This window comes from Pleurodeles waltl, chromosome 4_2, assembly GCF_031143425.1.
Source record: "Pleurodeles waltl isolate 20211129_DDA chromosome 4_2, aPleWal1.hap1.20221129, whole genome shotgun sequence".
Taxonomy (NCBI): Eukaryota; Metazoa; Chordata; class Amphibia; order Caudata; family Salamandridae; genus Pleurodeles; species Pleurodeles waltl.
In genome coordinates, this window is record NC_090443.1 from 973,031,450 (window position 1) to 973,051,528 (window position 20,079).

General features: G+C 45.3%; 1 protein-coding gene across 1 annotated transcript in view; it reads right to left on the bottom strand.

Annotated features, from left to right (window-relative positions):
• Positions 1 to 20,079, bottom strand: part of LOC138293548 (E3 ubiquitin-protein ligase TRIM39-like) — a 78,674-nt gene that overhangs the window by 22,191 nt on the left and 36,404 nt on the right. Inside the window, exons 3-4 of the mRNA XM_069232810.1 lie at positions 14,111 to 14,341; positions 8,403 to 8,425 (exon numbers count right to left, since the gene is read on the bottom strand). Coding sequence (XP_069088911.1) covers positions 8,403 to 8,425; positions 14,111 to 14,341 — 254 coding nt within the window. The remainder of the gene's footprint in view (positions 1 to 8,402; positions 8,426 to 14,110; positions 14,342 to 20,079) is intronic.

The following is a 20,079-nucleotide window of genomic DNA, read 5'->3' on the forward strand; positions in this document are numbered from 1 at the left end:
GAATGGAGGGCCTATTAATCATGTCAATACAATATTGAGATTCCAGGTAGGAGCTGGTGGCACCCTTGGAGGAATGACCCATTTAAGACCTTCCAAGAAGGCTTTAACAACTAGGATCTTGAATAAGGATGTATGTTATCTGTTTTGCAAATATGCGGCCACTGCCGCTAAATTTAATCTTATAGATGTAAAGGCTAGACCGCAGGTGTGTATGTGAAAAAGATAACAGACAAGATCCTGAACACTGGGTTGTAAAGGATCAATTTGTTTGAAATGGCAGTAGTGGATAAATGTTTTCCATTTTGCTGCATAACAAGCACGAGCAGTGGGCCTGTGTGCTTCTTTGAGAATGTCTATACAAGGTTACAGTATATTTAGGTAACCAAACTCTAGGACTTCAGGAGCCAGATTGCAAAGTTGAGGGACCTGGGGTTCAGGTGTCTGATTTGTCCATGGTTTTCCGTGAGAAGGTCCTGCCTGTTTGGCAGTACCTCGTGAGGGACTACTGAGAGTTCAAGGACTGTGATAAACCACGGTTGCCATAGCTATATGGGAGCCACTAGGATGAGGGGGAGGGTTATCTGCCAAAGTTTATGAACCACAAAAGGAACCAGTGGGAGCGGTGGAAAAGCATAAGCAAATATCCCTAACTAACTCATCCATAGTGCGTTGCAAGTGGACTGTGTGTGTGGGACCTGTAGGCAAAGTTTTGGCATTTTGTGTTTTCTGCTGTGGAGAAGAGGTGTATTTATGGGTGACCCCAATCCCAGAAGTATAGTAGGAGGACTTGCGGGTGGAGCTCCAACTCGTGGACTTGCTGAGGAGATCTGCAAAGTTGTTGTCTGCTCCCGGAAGGCACCCCACTAACAGTTGAATGTTGCATCATAGAGCCCACTTCCAGATGTTCTGGGCTAGAGGGGACCTGGTGTCCCCTACCCCCCTGTTTTGGGAGATAATACATGGCAGTCATGTTGTCTGTTTTGATTAGGACTACCATGCCAATCAGGTGAGGACAGAAAGCTCTGAGCACTAGATGAACACCTAGCAAGTCCAGCTGATTGATATGGAGATGTCTCTGGCTGAGCGTCCAGCATCACTGGCCTGTGAGATCTTGTGAATGCACTCCCCAACCTATGAGGGAGTTGTGCCTTGTTATGGTTCCCTGTGAAACTGGGTCTAGGAACGGCCGTCCCTTGAGGGGGTTGTTGGTGTTCCACCATTGGAGAGAGTGGCAAGCTTTCCAGCCTACTAACACTAGATCTTCCAACTGACTCTGCACTTGAATCCATTGGAACAATAAGTACTCCTGCAACAGTGCATGGGGTATGATGGCTCTGCATGAAGCCATCATTCATAGGAGACACACGACTATCCTCACTGTTAACTGCTGATGAGTCTGAAACTGTGGAATGAGCGCTTGGAAGGATTAAATCTGAGCAGCATTGGGGTAAGCTGTTCCCCACTGCGAATCGATGATGGCTCCCAGGTAGGGTTGTACTTGAAGGGGCTGGAGGTGGGATTTGACTGTATTGATGGTGAAGCCTAATTGATGGAGTAGATTTATGGTGGCTTAGGTGTGTTGAAAAAAGAGTTGACGAGTTGTGCTTTTGAAAAGTCAATTGTATAAATATGGGAAAACATATATGTTTTGCCTACACAGGTGAGCTGCTACTACTGCGAGACACTTGGTGAAAACCCTTTGGGCAGTTGTGATTTCAAAGGGGAGCAAATTGAATTGAAATGTTGGTTGTTGATTATGAACCTGAGGTATCAGCGATGCGCTGGGATGAATAGGAATGTGGAAATAGGCATCTTTCAGATTGAGTGCTGCCATGAAGTCACCTTGTTGTAGTAATGGAATGGCATCTTTAAGAGCGATCATGTGAAAGTGCTCTGAAAGGATGTATTGGTTTAGGGGTCTTGGCCTTAAGGAACCGTCCTTTTTGGATACAAAGAAGTTGTAGTGCTTCTGCTCTTATCTCGTTTTCAGCACTTACATAACATATCAGGAATGCACTTCTGAGTTCAAAGAAGACTTTTATTGTTGTTAATTCTTCCCCAACCGCTATTTCGTAAATGACGAATCAGTAGATTTCAAGCACACGTTAATGCACAGTTTGCAATATACACAGCAGGTTATATTTATAAGATATTGAATGCAAAGCAAAACAAATACTTCACCGTGTGAGAAACTATTTACAGCTTCATCTTTCTAGGGTCTGCAAGCTGATGACTCCTTGTCAGCTGCGAGAAAGAGATTTATCTACCCACACGGGATGCTGGCAACTGGCGCCAAGCTCCAGCACGAAGTCAGGCAGATTCGAATCTAATTCTCTGAAGCCTGTGACATCCGTTACAAAGGTGTGCCCCCTCCTCTCAGACTCGGGAAAACTACGCAAGCCTTTGGAGATTGGCCAGATCTCCTAGACTGCTCCTCTTCCCAGGCTCAAGCGGAGAGAAAAACACCCAGTGTACCCTCTCTTATCAGGTCTAGTCTACTGTGAGAAGAAAACAGCTTGGTTCATCTTGTGCAAAAACACAGCTTGGAAAAATACAGCTTGGATTCTCAACTGCAATGTCTAACTTCACGTTAGAGGCAATAGGCCGCTAACCTAAATATCAAATGCAATGTCTAATGTCATGTCAAAGCCAATAGGCAGCTGAGCTGAATACAAAATGCAATGTATAATATCATGTCAAAGCCAATAGGCAGCTGAGCTGAGTATAAAATGCAATGTCTAATATCATGTCAAAACCAATAGGCAGCTAAGCTGAATACCAAAATGCAATGTCAAATATCATGTCAAAGCCAATAGGCAACTAAGCTGGATACAGGATGTAATATCTAATAGCATGTCAAAGCCAATAGGCAGCTAAACTGGATACAGAAAGTAATAGCTAATGCCATGTCAAAGCCAATAGGCGGCTCAACTGAACAAAACATACAATGTGCTACTGGTGAACATTGAGCAACTAATATGCGGAGTAGTGAAACACAAAGTCATTGGTCAAACATGATCAATAGTATCACAGAAGTAGAGTGAATAAACTCTTGTGTCTTGTTGGTGTACAGGCACTGGTTCTATGGTACCTTTTTTAGAAGTGCCTGAACTTCCTCTTTGAGCAACTGTTGATGTTCTGTTGAAAGTTTCTGTTTGCAAGGTGGGATGTTTAGAGGTGTGGAAGTAAGCTCCAGACAATAACCACATTGGATAATACCCAAACCCACTGGTCGGAGGTGATGTTCCGGCATGCGGGAAAGTACCTTTGTAGTCGACCCGACAGGTGTTGTGTGATAGGGGTGATTAGTTGGTAAGTCAGGGTTTTGTGAAGGTGGCAGTGGATTTGGTCAAACCACCCCTGCCTTTACCTTTTGAATTGTTGCCCTTGTAATCTAGCCTGGGCGAGGTGTTGTGGGCTGGTGATGTTGGTAAGATGTGGAGGGATCTGTGGAGGTGGCTTTTGTTGCTCCACGATATGGAGAGCGGTGAAAGGAGTCGAGTTGTGAAGGCGTTTGCAGCGCACTCACAGTTTTGCTCATCTCATTGTTTTTTTTCTCTAGTAGAGTGTCCACTTTAGGGCCAAAACTGTGTTCTCCATCGAAAGGCAGTGCTAAGATGTGCTGTTGCACCTCAGGTGTAAAACTTGAAACCCTAAGCCGGATGTGCCATCTGAGGAGCACGCTTGAATTAATGCTTCTTGCTGCTGTGTAAGGACCAATCAGGGCGCATCAAATAAAGGTGTTGGCAATTAATTTACCCTCCCTGGCTGTCTCATTGGCCCTCTTTTTATGTTCCTCAGGGAGTTGTTGAAGGACTCCCTCCATCTCATCCCAAGCTCTGTTGTAACAGGAAAGGAGACCAGAGGAGTTGTCAATTCTCCATTGATTGGCAGATTAGGCAGCTACCCTTTTCCCTGCAGCACCTAACTTTTTTATCTCTGTATCTGGTGGAGGTGACTCACCAGATGTTTGTGAGTTTGACCTCTTCCGTGCTGTTGCAACCATCAGAGAGTCAGGAGGGAGTTGTCCTCTGATGTAAATAGGGGCATTTTATATTTTGTATCTACTTTTGGAGTAAAGACACATCTCTTACCAGGATCTTTAAAGATGTCAGGAGTGTGTTTAAGCATGCTTTTCAGAATGGGCAAATATTGTGCAGATCGTTGACTAGAAGGGAGTGTCTCAAATGAAAAGTTACCTTCTAGTGGTTCTGTATGTAGCTGAACTTTATGATATGCAGCTGCCCTACCTATGATGTTGGGGTAGGTAGTTGTGTCATCGGGTGCAGACGGCATTTCTGGATAAAGGTCTTGATCTGTATCCATGGGGGCGGATTCTATGTCATAAACGCCACATGGGTCATCATGTGGTTGAATAGAGTACTGGTCTTCATCAACCCCATCCCACCCAAAAGAAAGAGTAGACCTATGTGGGTAATATGGTGGTGGTGCAGAGGGTGAAGGAGGGGGCAGGAGATGGTGGTGGGGGAATGGTATGAACAGGGCTTGCAGCCTTCTCAGTCTTTTTCCTTTGCTTTGGTGGTATTGGCATATCCAAAGCCTGCTGAAAAGTGAGCTGTCTTTTAGCTGGCTGTGCAGCAGTCCGTGGACGTATTGAAACAATCTGACCAGAGACCAGGTAGATAACCGGGTGTCTCTGGCATAAATCAATGTCTTCCTGCATCTGTTTGACCACAGGTTTGATATTTTCCAGATCGACTGTTTTCTGTGCGAAGCAGTATGATTTTGGCTACAACCCCAACTTCGATGCAGAGGATTTTGATGCTGAACCTTTCAGCGCTGAGGGTTTTAGGTCTGTGGTCAATTTCAGTGGTCAGAAGGAGTGATGTTTCGTTGCCAACCCTCTCGAATCCGATAGTCAGCTCGAGTCAGAAGACTTGGGAGTCGGTTCGAGGGTGGGTGGTTTCTGCTCTTTTTTCCGTGCTGAGCATTTCCGATACAGGTGCTTGGTGCTGGCCATGGCCTGAGGGCAGTGGTGGTCCAAGTGAGGTTTTTGATCGGTCCAGACCCTTTGGGATTGGTTGTTGAGGCCAGAATGGAGGGGGTAATATACTCACAGGTTGTCCCGGCGTGATGTCCTGCATCTCCAGCTCAGAGCCCGAGCTGCATTCGGGTGAAAGAGAGCCTTCTTCTGCTGCAGACACCTGATCTTGGGCCTCCTCTTAAGGGTCCTCAAATTTGAAGAGGTCCGGTGTATCCTCTGTGCTGCATTCGGACATCTTGGGTCGTGGAGCATGCAGATCTCGGAGCATCTTTTTGGATCGAAAGGACTGGCAGGCCTCACAGTTGGGTTCCTGTTGATATGGAGAAACGCACAATTTCCACACCTGATGGAGATCGGTGCACGGAGACTTGGCATGGCATTGCGGGCAGAAACAGAAAGGTGTTCATTCCATCACCAGGTGGACATGTTGTGGGATGGACGTTGAAGAGTCCACCCCAAAGGGCGAAGGTCCACCGAGGCCGAAGTCGACCGAAGTCTGCCCGTCGAAGTCAAAGTCAATGCACAGTTAAGTGAGATTGTGAAATGAACCATGATGAAACACAATAATTATGGTAAAGTCTGGAAAGAGAAACAACAACAGTATTTAACCGAAGCAAGGGAGCACAAGTCTGAACGAGATGGTGGAAGAAAATAATCTAACAATGGAATTGATGATTATGCGCATTGCCAGCAAGAGGAGGAGTTACTATACCTTGTGACTCAAAAGACTTTCTCTTGAAGAAAAACAACTCGCACAATTCTGAGCCCAATACTAGAAAGTGGGATTATGCTAAGCATGTGTGTCTACAGCCACACATGTTTCAAAAAGCGTCTTTCTTTTGCAGGTCTCAAAGCTATTTTACCTTCCCAAGGAGCCTGGGCTCTGGGAAGGTAGGCACCTCTCAGATGTGATCATCATAAGCACGATTTTGGGGTGAATCCCAACCCCGCTACAAAGGCCAAGAGCAACAGACTGTTTGAAATTGTGGCCAGTCTAAACTAGACTGGTGTTATTGTTTGTTGATAAAGTTTTGGAAGAATGTAATTCTGATGGTACTAATATGGATGCTCTGGACCATGGTTTCAGATGCCAGTGGTCACCCTTAGATCTGGACCTATTGGTTCAATCCGGAGTGACATCATCAATAAAATAAAAACTGCTTAAAGCCTGCAAAGCTGGTCCATGGACCGTGTACCTTTCATTTCAGTGCCACAATGCGACACAACAACCTCCACTTGACTTCTCTCCAGAGGTCCGCGCAAGCCATGCACCTCTCAGAAGTGTGCCAGTTGCATGCCAAATCCACTGCCTGGTTGCAGTTAGTAAAGGCTCACTGCAGCATCCCAAAGCTGTTGCGTACCACAAGGGAAAAGTGGGCAATGTGGCCAAGCAGTTAAACGTGCCCTCAGGAATCTTGTTTCAATACACATAATCTCCATGAGTCACATGCACTCAGTATTTAAAATTTTGTTCACATACAAATGTTGGTCAGCAGGACACAGTTTTTCTCCTCACATGCCGTTGGATCTTCCTTACCCTGCACCCTTATGAGTCACAACAGCCAGGCTGCCTCAGAGCTCTCCAGGTACTTGTCCTCCTCAAATTCCTCATGAAACTGACTAGAACCATAAATTATAAATTCTTGAATCATTGTCGAAGCATGCACAATTATTTTGTGTGGTTCACCGCCATCTTGGATTATTTTGTTAAGTAATCCAAAGGTTGTGTATCCGTTAAACCTTTGAGGAGATTGTAATGTTAGCTGCATAACTAATACATAATTGGGAATTATGATAGCTCGTTAAGATCTATTAATAATAAGATAGGAAGACTAGCCAGTAAACAAGCAGCAAATATGGGTATGTCACCTCATGGTGGAGGTTTGGAAACTTAGGGCCAGATGTAGCAAAACGCCAATTTGCGACTTGCAAATTGCTAGTCCCTGCGACTCGCAATTTGCAACTCGCAAATTGGTATGCAGTACGGTGTCTCAGACACCGACTGCGACTCGCTATGGGGTCGCAATGACCCACCTCGTTAATATTCATGAGGTGGGTCACTAATTGCGGCCCCATAGCGAGTCTAGGCACTCGCAAACATGGAGGCCTGCTGTCGTCAGCAGACCTCCATGTTCGTGACTGCTTTAAATAAAGCAGTTTTTTTTTTTAAATTAAGTGTAGCCCGTTTTCCTTAAAGGAAAACGAGCTGCACTTAAAAAAAAAACCGAAACCTTTAGTTTCGGTATTTTTTCAGGGCAGGGAGTGGTCCCTTGGACCACTCCCTGCCCTGAAAAAATAGTTGTGGATCCATTCACAAAGTGGAAGGGGTCCCATGGGGACCCCTTCCAATTTGCGAGTGGGTTACCATCCACTTCAAGTGGATGGTAACTGCGACTCCATTTGCGACCGCATATGCGGTCGCAAATGGAATTGCATTCCACTCCGAATCGCAAATAGGAAGGGAACACCCCTTCCTATTTGCGATTCTGAAATGCATATTGCGAGTCGCTCCCGACTCGCAATATGCATTTCTGAATAGCAAAGAGGCTTTTGCCCCTCGCAAACGGCGATTTTCGCCGTTTGCGAGGCGCAAACCCTTTGCTACATCTGGCCCCTACTTACAGGTTCAAGGATTGAAATGAGGTTTTGGAAGTCACACAAGGAAGTCTCAAAGGATTTGAAGACGGATTTGCTGACTGCAATGAGTGTCCAGTGACCTGGGCAGAGGTTTGAGGACTGAAATCAGGCTTCTAAAGACTCAAGAGGATGCTACATACTGGAGAGAGATTTCTTAGGACTAGGAGCAGATCTGAGGATTACTATGAGTTTTATGAGCCCTCTTCTGATTGGAAGGAACTTACTAAAGAATGAGGCTTGGATATGGCTTTAATGAAATTCCAAGATGTTGAACATTAAAGGGATGTTTTGAAGAGTGGTATGTTAGTTAGTAAATTCTGAACGAGTTTTTGTACAACTGTGAATTGAGGCAAATCTGAGGGGCTTTCTCAGACTGTGCTTGAGTTTTCTGTGTGACAAGGGTACTTTTCTTAGGGCATCAGACAGGATTAAAAGATATAAATATGTTTTTTGAGAACACAAGATCATTTTATTAGCAACTATTTCAGGACTCAAAGGAGTGTTCTAAGGACTCAAAGGGATTACTGGAAATTTAAGTGACTTCCTGATGACTCATGGGAGTTTTCTGAGGATTTAAGGACGTTTTCAGGGGAATCAAAGATATTGTCTGAGGAACTGAGTTTTATGAGGATGTAAAGTGGTTTCACAAGGATCTGAAAGTTTCCTAACACTTTGTGCGATCTCAGTAGTGGCATTTGCACATTGTGGTAGCCAGATCTGTTCCTTACACGCTGAGAGGAGAATAATAAACCAGCCTTACCTCTTTAGGGTGCTTCTGACATCCTGCAAAAGAGAGAAACAAACATAGTGAAATAATTTTCCACAGGAGATGTTAAAATATGTCAGCATTTTTAGGTGTGAAACACTTCTAACTAGCCATAGTTAGAAGACATTAGGAAGCTATTCCTTTTGCGGCCTGTACGCTTGTGAATTGACCTATATTACACAGCACAGTCTGTGATCTTATGAACTGAGTAATGCGATTCAGCACAATGTGTAATATTGTGAATTGGGTCACATGACAGCACACTCAACAGATGTCAAGGCACTCGTGAACAAATAATAAAGGGTCAGTAGTCCATGTATGTATATTATCAAGTCCTCTTCCAAACAATCAGGAACAAGGTAGAACCTGAAAGGTTAGCATGACTCCAATTTATTCTTGAGATGGAATATTCATATATTGTTAAAACAGTAAACAGCCAACTCGTGTTTCGTCTTTGGAGAAAATGATCTCCGTGACTTCCTCAGGGCTCAACACGATGTTTAGAACAGAAAAGGACAAATCAAAAAAGCTATAATAGCTCATATGAAGTCTCAAATGTTAATTATACGATATGTAGCCCTGTATATGAAATTCCGTGTAAGCTCGTAAGGGGTGTGTGTGTATAGAGTAACATCCTCCGGTCGGCATATTGGCGCTGATATGCCGACCGGAGGAGGTTACTCTACTCCCAGAACACGTAATTTTGTGTCCTCCTGATAACGTCAGGTAAGGAGGTGTATACACACACACCCCTTACGAGTCCTAAGACGAAACACGTGTTGGCTGTTTTCTGTTTTAACAATATAAGAATATTCCATCTGAATAATAAATTGGAGTCATGCTAACCTTTCAAGGTCTACCTTGTTCCTGATTGTTTGGAAGAGGACTTGATAATATACGTACATGGACTACTGACCCTTTATTATTTGTTCACGAGTGCCTTGACATCTGTTGAGTATGCTGTGTTTTTCTTTGAGAAACATTGGAGGAGGGAGGAGGATCCTCTTGCCAGGAGCACCGTGCCTATGATTGTTTGTATTATGTACTAACTTGGGGATTCATTGTGAGCGCCTTGTCCTATAACCTTCTTCCCATTGCTGTTCTTTCGTTTTTACATGACAGCACAGTCTGTGGGATCAAATGACACAGCAGAAAGTGATGTTCTGAACTGTAATCATATGACATAGAACAGGTGTCATATTCTGAATTGAGTTACACAATACATCACGTCTGGATATTCTGAATGGGCTTCCTTGACACAATATATTATGTTCTTAACAAGTGCACTGTTAAAGGCATTGGGTCATTTCAATGAATCACATGACAGTCTGATAGCCTGAAAAAAGTCAAATGACACAGTCTGTGATATTTTGAATGCGGCCACATGACACTGCATTGCCTGTTATATTGTAATCAGTGTCACATGTTTGGGCACATGACAAATTTCACACGATATTACAAATTATGAATGATTTCCATTCACAAAGGAGACATTTTTCAATATCTCACAGGTGATATCACACACACTAAGAACACAGCTAGAGTAATGAGTGGAAATTGGTTTCTACCCATGAACACTCTATATTTCACTTTTTTCACCACAGGACATCTGCAGTGAGGTAAGCCTTTCTAATAGAGTTTCATCCACTATAATCTTTGTTACAATTGAGCTACTGGCTGTAATCTATAATGCCTGAGCACCTAAGGAAAGAGTGCATGCTGCAAATGGGGCTAGGGTCCGCATGGAGTGTGCCTTTTATGCTTTAATGTATAGGGGACAGGACTCTATTTTGGATCCCTTATGTGTGAATAGTGCACATGATGGAGGACGGAGAGAGCCTGCTAGAAAGTGAGCCAGACTGTGGAAATCTTCCTGAGGCCTTTGAAGTGGATCAGGCGTCTTATAAAAGAAAGGAATGAGCGAGACAAATGATGCTCTGAAGGACATTCGCTGCCCGCTTCCTGGTTTATTCGTCCACATAGGAGTTAAAGCCTCTCTTCTGAGCCTTTACCTCATTTTTCTCTGTCCCGGCACACATGGGTCCACTCTTTCTTCTTCCAAGATTGACTAACAAAGAATTTAACCTACCAGCCTGTGTTAATAAATAAAATGTCACAACTGTCTGAAAGCAGCTCCGGAGATGGAGCTCTAGAATCGTCATCTACAGCTGCAAAACGTGGGTAAATATTAGTACGAGAGCCAGTTCACTGTAAAAGGATTCTCTTTGACCAGAATCAAATACTGAAGCTCTCCTGGAGATAATTATTTCAGTTCCAGAGCCAGGATCCCCGATTGTTGGCTTCCTTACAAGTGAGGGAAACATGTAAAGGACCCCTGCCAGGAGAGCTATGGGCTGACTACAGAGTAGAGGAGGTCCTAGCTGTCGGCTGGAGAAAGGCAGCTGGTGGGAATCCAACCTTGTGAATTCATCTGCCTATCTGCCTGGTTACTAAGGAGCAGTGAAAGGCCCTTCAATCCTAACCCTGCTGGAGGAGCTGAGTCTACCTTGGTGGAAGAGGCCATTTAACTGAGCAGAAGAGGTCCTGGAAGAGGGCCCTGCAGGAGGAGGGGTCAACAATTTCTGGATGATTTAATCCCCGAATGGCTTGAGCTGTTGCAGTGAAGAGGCTGAGATGGGAGATCCTCTACACATTTTTGTAGACGAACCAGGCGAGTAAAGGATTTGAAATAATGGACTCTATGAAAAAGTTGTAAATGATGCATACGGAGTGGGGCTAAATGATAACTTCTTGTCAGAATAAGGACTCACATGTACTGTTTAGAGTGTGGCAACAGGTTGAAAGCTGGTGAATGGAAAGTGTCCTCATTAGAAATAGAAAATACCTCTAAGAAAGTATATAAAGTATTAGTAGTCTAATGTCCTAATTGGAAATAGAAACTAACTCTGAGGGAGTATGTAAACTATTAATGACATAATTGGGAAGGACTTTCAGTGTAATGTTTACATCTGCAAAACACATGCTGACTGCAGTGGCAATATTGATTCTCAGCAAATAACGAAACGAAACATTGATGACCACTCTCAGAGGACCACATTTGTGATATGACACTGAGTGACATCAGAGCTTTTAGGAAGAGCTGAACATGTGACTACTATAGTAATTCATGACCATCAATGATGTAAATGGCACTTTAGGTTGAATGTGATTCAGAATATGTCAAAGAGGAATATCTTTCTCATAAATATTGATTTATGTATAAAATATGTACTGATTGCTATTCACGTTTCTCTGAAACCTACAATCTTTTGAGAGTACTACTCCGCACATCTGTTTATTGCAATGATAAATCAGTAGGGTATATGACTTAGTGGGTGGTAGCAAGCACAGAACCCCTTTTATCAGATAACACAAACGCATAGGACCCTTTGAGGTTCATCAACAGGTCATGGGCCGTTGTCCTAGACTGACACAAGAGGCTGATCAACAGCTCAGGAGTGACTTTCCTCTAATTACAAGAGAGGCTACATCAAAAGATCACGGGAGAGCATCCTAGAATGAGTCGCGAAGTCATATCAAAGGGTCAGGGTCCTCCATTCTAACAAAAGGCAGTCCTCTCTTGTAAGGAAGATAAGCCTCCCTTGGATTGTAGGTCTAACTGGTTCCATTTCTTTTGTCAACATTGACACAAAACAGTTGGCAAACTTTTAGCTACTTTGGCGGTGGGCTTGATCCCCAAATTGGTTCATTAGTTGGAGAAGGTCCACATTTCAAGGTAACATGACAACATTCCTCCTTTTGTCAGCTCAAGGGCTCCCTAAACACGTATCTATTGTTTTCCTAGAAGCAGAAATGGCATTTGCACACGTTTAGACTCACTGGTGAATTATATGTTTGAACCAACATTGGCAGGCCATTGCCAGTATAAACAACTTCAACATAGACCATTTTAGAACTGGCTGTGGAACCAGAGAGGGATGCTCCCTGTTACTCTTTGAGGGATGCTTTGTGTCACACTCAGAGGGATGCTCTTGGTCATGCTCAGAACGATACTCTCTGTTACCCCTCAAAGGGATGCTCCCTATCACCCTTGGAGGGACGCTCTCTGTCACCCTAGGAGGGATGCTCTCTGTCACACTTGGAGGGATGCTCTTGGTCACCCTTGGAGGAATACTATCGGTCACCCTTTAGAAGGATGCTCCCTATGACCCTCAGTGGGATGCTGCCTGGGACCCTCAGAGGGATGCTGTCAGGCTCCCTCAGAGGGATGCTCTCTGTCACCCTCGGAGGGATGCTCTCTGTCACCCTCGGAAGGATGAACCATGTCACTCTTGAAGAGGTGCTCTCTGTTGCTCTTAGAGGAATACTCTCTTATTCCCTCGGAGGGATCCTCTCTGTCACAGTGGGATAGATGCTCTCTGTCACCCTTGGAGGGATGCTCCCTGTCACCGTTGGAGGGATGCTCTCTGTCACCCTCGTAGGGATGCTCCCTGTCACCGTTGGAGGTATGATCTTTGTCACTGTTGGAGGGCTGCCCTCTGTCACCCTCGTAGGGATGCTCCCTGTCATACTCAGAGGGATGCTCACTGTCAACCTAGGAGGGATACTGTCTGTCACTCCTCGGAGGGATGATCTTTGTGACCTTCAGAGGTATGCTCCGTGCCGCCCTTAGAGGGATGCTCTCTGTCACCCTCATCTAGTGCCCTTTACATGAGGCTGCTTCTCAGGAATCTTCTTTTCTGTAAACTAATCAACCTATTTGAGCAGAACATCACTGTTAAAGTGACAGCTTATGACCATGATAAGGAGGTTTATACTTCTAATCCCACCCTAAGCCATATTGGTGACCCTGTTTAGGGTGTCAAAATAATGCAGTTATAAATCAAATGTCTTTTGCTGCTGGGAAGCAATTTGCGAACCTTCACACTGCACACTCTGTAATATAACCAAGGGTTACACTTAAAATAAATTGTCACTATCCTTCAAACTATAGTCATCCATATACTACCAGAAACGTCCTGTTTCATTAATTTTGTCGGCTTACACAGCAAAAATAACATTTTTCTGCAAATTTATATAGCTTCTCAGTGCCCTGCCCATTTCTGTGACCACTTTGTTCATTATGTGGCAAACTCAATCTTTTTATGGGGCCACAAAAAAACAGGGAGTTTACCATTATCTATTCTAAAAGTCCAATTATATATCTCACTGTTCACCTAACAAGAGATTGGTACTTGCAAAAATAAGTGGCCACCTGCATCAGGAGAAAAGTAGCCACTTTAGAACATAAATGTTTTCAAACATTTTAGGAAAGGAGGAATTTGGTTTCTTTCCAACTCTAAGATGTTGGCTCTCATTATGCTTTCCATTTTTATCCTACTTTTTCACACTTTGCTCTTTGGTCTTCATATGCTAACTACTGTCACTGGAATTTCTTGGTGTGTTGCATTCTCCCTAACAGAAAAAAAACATAAATATTTGTATATAGATCAGTTATTAACTTGTATATAAGACTGTAAGAGGTCAATGCACATTCCACTGTTTGTATATTGAATTGGACATCAAGTAGGACAATGTAAATTATCCATGTCTCTATAGTGTGCGCGGCGGTCAGAGTGCATGGGGTCACTTTGCACTGACCTTGACAGGAGTTTGTGTCTTCCACCCATACATTTAATGTCGCACACAAATATGGATATTCCACTTCCTTCTTGTTTTGTATTTACTAGTCAGTATCTCACCTTCAAGCATTCCCATGCTGGCGCCTCACACGTCTTTTCTATCTCCGTTATCAGAGCATTGAGAGAGGTCATTTGATTGGACAGTTTGGTGATATTTGCATTTTCTAACATGGAAATCTTCTTCTCCAGCTCCTCCAGTTTTTCAAGCAGTCCTCGCTCATTTTCTTTAAGGAGTTGCCGCAGTTTTTCAAACTCAGATTCAATTTTCTTCTTCTCAGTTCTTAACTTGCTCTGTGAGAAGCAAAGAAAAGCTGGTTATATATTAAAAAGCTTCCTACCAGCTGTCCTTAGAGTGGGAGTCCAGAGGGAGGGTAGAGAGGTTGACAATTTCTTTAAAAAATCTAAACATCGGAGTGATTTTCCTAACTTCTGAATGGCAGTCTCTTACTACCTCCCCTTCTATCGTCTTCCTTCCTTCTCACCCTCCTGCCCTCACCTTTCCCTCCGACACCTCAGGAACTTCAGGTCAGAATTTGCAAAGCTGCAGAGATGCTCGATCCATGGAGCAAATGTAAGGCAGAGAACCCACTGGAGGCAGAGACAAGAGACAGGCTGAGTGGAGAGACTGGCTGAAGTCAAGGGTGAGCCAATGCGACTGACACATGAGAATGTAAGGAGGTGAAAACAGGACGTCTCAACATTTGGGGCTGGAGACACGAGATTTGGGGAGTGCTGGATGCCCCTGTGCAGCCAGGTCACTGGATGTATTCGCCCAAAAGGAGATCCTGAAGGGGTATCCTCCTATGGCCCTCATTCAGAGGGATGGAGAATTACTGATGTGGTAATTTCACATAAAAAATTATAAAGAAATTAAGGGCCTCATTCCGACCCTGGCGGTCTATGACCGCCAGGGTGGAGGCCGGCCGAAGCACCGCCAACAGGCTGGCGGTGCTTCATTTCTCATTCGCCGCGGTCGCCCAGCCGGGTCCGGCGTTTTCCCGCCGGATTTCCCCCGGCTGGGGGAATCCTCCATGGCGGCGCTGCTTGCAGCGCCACCATGGGGATTCCGACCCCCTTCCCTCCAGCCTGTTTCTGGCGGTTTTCACTGCCAGAAACAGGATGGGGGGAACGGGTGTCGTGGGGCCCCTAGGGGGCCCCTGCACTGCCCATGCCACTGGCATGGGCAGTGCAGGGGCCCCCTAACAGGGCCCCACAAGGATTTTCACTGTCTGCATTGCAGACAGTGAAAATCGCGACGGGTGCAACTGCACCCGTCGCACCCCTGCAACTCCGCCGGCTCCATTCGGAGCCGGCTTCATTGTTGCAGGGCCTTTCCCGATGGGCCGGCGGGCGATCTTTGGGCGGTCGCCCGCCGGCACAGCGGGAAAGTCGAAATGACCCCCGCGGTCTTTTGACCGCGGAGCGGTCTTTCGACGGGGTAACTTTGGCGGGCGGCGTCCGCCGCCCGCCAAAGTCAGAATGACCCCCTAAGTGTTTTCTTCTTTTGATTGGCGAATTACCACATAAATCAATGTTACTGCACAGGTTTCTGCAGGTAAATCACAAATTGCTATAGAGGATGGGTGAGGAGGTTGGTTAGATAACTTGTCCTATCCTAAGATAGGAGGTTGTGTGTTATCAAGTGAAGTATGTCACGCTGTAGCTTAGAGCAGGAGCCTGTGTGTTAACAGGGAGGCATGTCACACTGTGGCTTAGAGCCGGAGCCTGTGTGTTTCAAGGTGAGGTATGTCACACTGTGGCTTAGAGCCGGAGCCTGTGTGTTATCAGGTGAGGTATGTCACACTGTAGCTTGGGCGCCTGTGTGTTATCAGGTGAGGCACATCACACTGTAGCTTAGAGTAGAAGCCTGTGTGTGATGAAGTGAGGTATGTCTAACCCCAGAAAGAACATGAGGGTTTCAGCAGTCGAGATAGGTATGTCGCTCTAGCATCACCAACAAGGACTGGACTCTGTGGAGTCAGTTATGTCTCTGCTGCTGGTAGAGAGATGGCTCATGAATGTGTCACTAGCATACAGGCGGAGAGTTGTGCTCCTCTGCTGTGTCATTAGTTTAAAGGTAGAGGATTGTGTTCCTGTGCTGTCACTAGTAAACAGGTAGGTTGTGCTCCTGTATATGTCACTAGAATACAGGTGGAAGGTTTTACTCCACTGCTGTGTCACTAGTATACAGTACAGGTAGAGGTTTGTGCTTCTGTGCTGTGTCACTGGTATATTGGTAGAGGGCTGTGTCCTGCATGTGTCACCTGTATTCAGGTAGAGGGTTTTGCTCCTGTTCTGTGTCACTAGTATACAGGTAGAGGGTTAAGGTCCTGTATGAGTCACCTGTATACAGATAGAGGGTTCTGCTCTTGTGCTGTGTCACTAGTATATTGGTAGAGGGCTGTGTCCTGCATGTCACCTGTATACAGGTAGAGGGTTGTGCTCTTGTTCTCTGTCACTAGCATACAGGTAGAGGGTTGTTCTCCTTCTCTGTCACTAGTATAAAGGTGGAGGGTTGTTCTCATGTGCTGTCACTAGTATACAGGTGGAGGGTTGTTCTCCAGTGCTGTCACTAGTATACAGGTGGAGGGTTGTTCTATGGTGCTGTCACTAGTATACAGCTGAAGGGTTGTTCTCCTGTGCTGTCACTAGTATAACGGTGGAGAGTTGTTCTCCTGTGCTGTCACTAGTATACAGCTGGAGGGTTGTTCTCCTGTGCTGTCACTAGTATACAGCTAGAGGGTTGTTCTCCAGTGCTGTCACTAGTATACAGGTGGAGGGTTGTTCTCCTGTGCTGTCACTAGTATACAGGTGGAGGGTTGTTCTCCAGTGCTGTCACTAGTATACAGCTGGAGGGTTGTTCTCCTGTGCTGTCACTAGTATACAGGTGGAGGGTTGTTCTCCTGTGCTGTCACTAGTATACAGCTGGAGGGTTGTTCTCCAGTGCTGTCACTAGTATACAGCTGGAGGTTTGTTCTCCTGTGCTGTCACTAGTATACAGGTGGAGGGTTGTTCTCCTGTGCTGTCACTAGTATACAGCTGGAGGGTTGTTCTCCAGTGCTGTCACTAGTATACAGCTGGAGGGTTGTTCTCCTGTGCTGTCACTAGTATACAGGTGGAGGGTTGTTCTCCTGTGCTGTCACTAGCATACAGGTGGAGGGTTGTTCTCCTGTGCTGTCACTAGTATACAGCTGGAGGGTTGTTCTCCAGTGCTGTCACTAGTATACAGGTGGAGGGTTGATCTCCTGTGCTGTCACTAGCATACAGGTGGAGGGTTGTTCTCCAGTGCTGTCACTAGTATACAGATGGAGGGTTGTTCTCCTGTGCTGTCACTAGTATACAGGTGGAGAGTTGTTCTCCTGTGCTGTCACTAGCATACAGATAGAGGGTTGCTCTCCTGTGCTGTCCGTAGTATACAGGTAGAGAGTTGTTCTCTTGTGACGTGCCACTAGTGTACCCATACAGGGTTGTGCTACTGTGCAGTGTCACTGGTTTACAAGTAAAGGGCTGGGCTTCTGTGATGTCTCAGTAGTATACAGATGGAGGGCTGTATTCCTTTGCCCTATCACTAATATATAGGTAGAGGATCGTGCTCCTGGGCAGTTGCACTAGTAAACAGCTAGAGGACTGTATTCATGTGCTGTGTCACTAATAAACAGGTAAAGGGTTATGCTCCTGTGCAGTGCCACTAGTACACAGGTAGAGGATTGTGCTCCTGTATGTGTCACTAGTATACAGGTGGAGGGTTGCACTCCTGTGATGTGTCAGTCAAACACAGATGGAGGGTTGTTCTCCTGTGCTGTGTCACTAGTACATACATGCCCACATTTTAGATTTTAGAAGAGAAAAGTGAGCAATGTCTAGATAAAAATCTGGAGAATGTATTTCCACCACTGATTTCTTTTGGGGTCTGAATCGCGTTACTGTTATGTACAGGATATGCAAGTCTTCTGCTGCAGGATCGGATATTAGATATGCAAATATATGTTTTGTTTCCCTTACCTGTCAAGAGCATGGAGTAAGCGCTTTGGCAGGCAGAATGAGAGTGATGCAAGTGCTGTGCACTGGCCTGCAGGAGCAGGTTACTGGCAGTGCATACTCCGAGTTACACAAGACCAGGCCCTGTCAGCTGAAGCCCGCAGAGGAATCAGGGTTTTTTACATGCAGGAATCAGGAGGTGGGTGCCTAGGCTTGAATTCAGTAGTTTCCCGCCTGAATCAGGAGGGTTGGCATGTATGCTAGTATACAAGTGGAGGGTTGTGCTCTTGTGCTGTGTCACTAGTACACAGGTGAGGGGCTGTGCTCCTATGATGTGCCGCTAGCATACAGGTGGAGGGTTGTGCTCCTGTGATGTGCTACTAGTTTACGTTGGAGAGTTCTTCTCCTGTAATGTGCCGCTAGTATACAGGTGGAGGGTTGTGCTCCTGTATAAGTCATTAATATACAGGTAGAGGTTTGAGCCCCTCTGCTGTGTCACTAGTATACAGGTAGAGGATTGTTTTCTTGTGCTGCTTCTTTGCTCTGTCACTAGTATATAAGTAGAGGGTTTCACTCCTGTGCCAGTAGTACAGAGATAGAGAGTTGTACACTTGTATGTGTCACTAGTATATAGGTGGAAGGTTTCACTAACGTGGTGTGTCACTTGTATAAAGGTGGAGGGTTATGCTGCTGAGCTCACTCACTAGTATAGAGGAAGAGGGCTATGCTTCTGTGCTGTGTCAATACTACACGGGTAGAGGATTTTGCTCCTGTCCTGTGCCACTTCTGTACAGGTAGATGGTTGTGCTCCTGTATATGTCACTAGTATAAAGGTGGATGTGTGTGCTGCAGTGATCTGTCACTAGTACATAGGTAGAGGGCTGGTCTCCTGTGGTGTGTGACTAGTATACAGGTGAAGGGATGTGCTCCTGAATTTGTCATTAGTATGCAGGTAGAGGTGTGTGCGCCTGTGCTGTGTCACTAGAATGCAGGTAGAGGGCTGTGCTCTTGTGCTGCTTCTGTGCTGTGTTACTAGAATACAAGCAGATGGTTTCTCGCCCGTGCTGTGCCACAAGGACAGATGTAGAGGGTTGTCCTCCTGTATGTGTCACTGGTATACAGGTAGAGGGCTATGTTCCTCTGTGCTGTGGTACTCAAATACAGTTAGAGAGTTGTGCTCCTCTGGTGTGTCACTCGTATACAGGTAGAGGGTTGCGCTCCTGTGATGTGTTACTACTATACAGGTAGAGAATTGAGCTCCTGTATGTGCCACTAGTAAAGAGATAGATGGTTATACTTCTGTGATGTTTCACTAGTATACAGGTGGAGGGCTATGCTCCTATGGTGTGTTACTAATATACAGGTAGAATATTGTGCTTCTGTGCTGTGGCACTAGTGTACAGGTAGACAGTTGAGCTCATGTATGTGTTACTAGTACACAGGTAGATAATTATACTCCTGTGAATGTTTCAAAGGAATAAGGCTAGAGGGTTGCTCTGTGTCACTAGTAAACAGGTGGAGAGTTGCGCTCCTGTGATGTGTCACTGGTCGACAGTTAGATTGTTGTGCTCCTGGGAGGTGTCCCTACTATACAGGCAGAGGGTTGTGCTCATGTGGTGTGCCACTAGTTGTGCTCTTGTGGAGCTTCTGTGCTCTGTCACAACTATACATGTATAAGGTTTTGCTCCTGTGCCACTAGCATAGAGGTAGAAGGTTATACTCCTGTATGTGTCACTAATATACAGGTAGAGGTTTATGCTCCTGTACTGTGTTACTAGTATACTGGTAGAGGGCTGTGCTTCTATGCTGTGTTACTAGTATACTGGTAGAGGGTTGTGCTCCTGTGCTGTGTCACTAGTATACAGGTAAAGGATTGTGCTCCTGTGATGTGTCACTAATATACAGGTAGAGGGCTGCACTCCTGTGCTGTGCCACTAGTATACAGGTTGTGGGTTGTGCTCTTGTATGTGTCACTAGTACAGAGGTGGAGGTGTGCACTCCTCTGATGTTTCAATAGTATATAGGTGGAGGGTTATGCTCTTGTGGTGTAA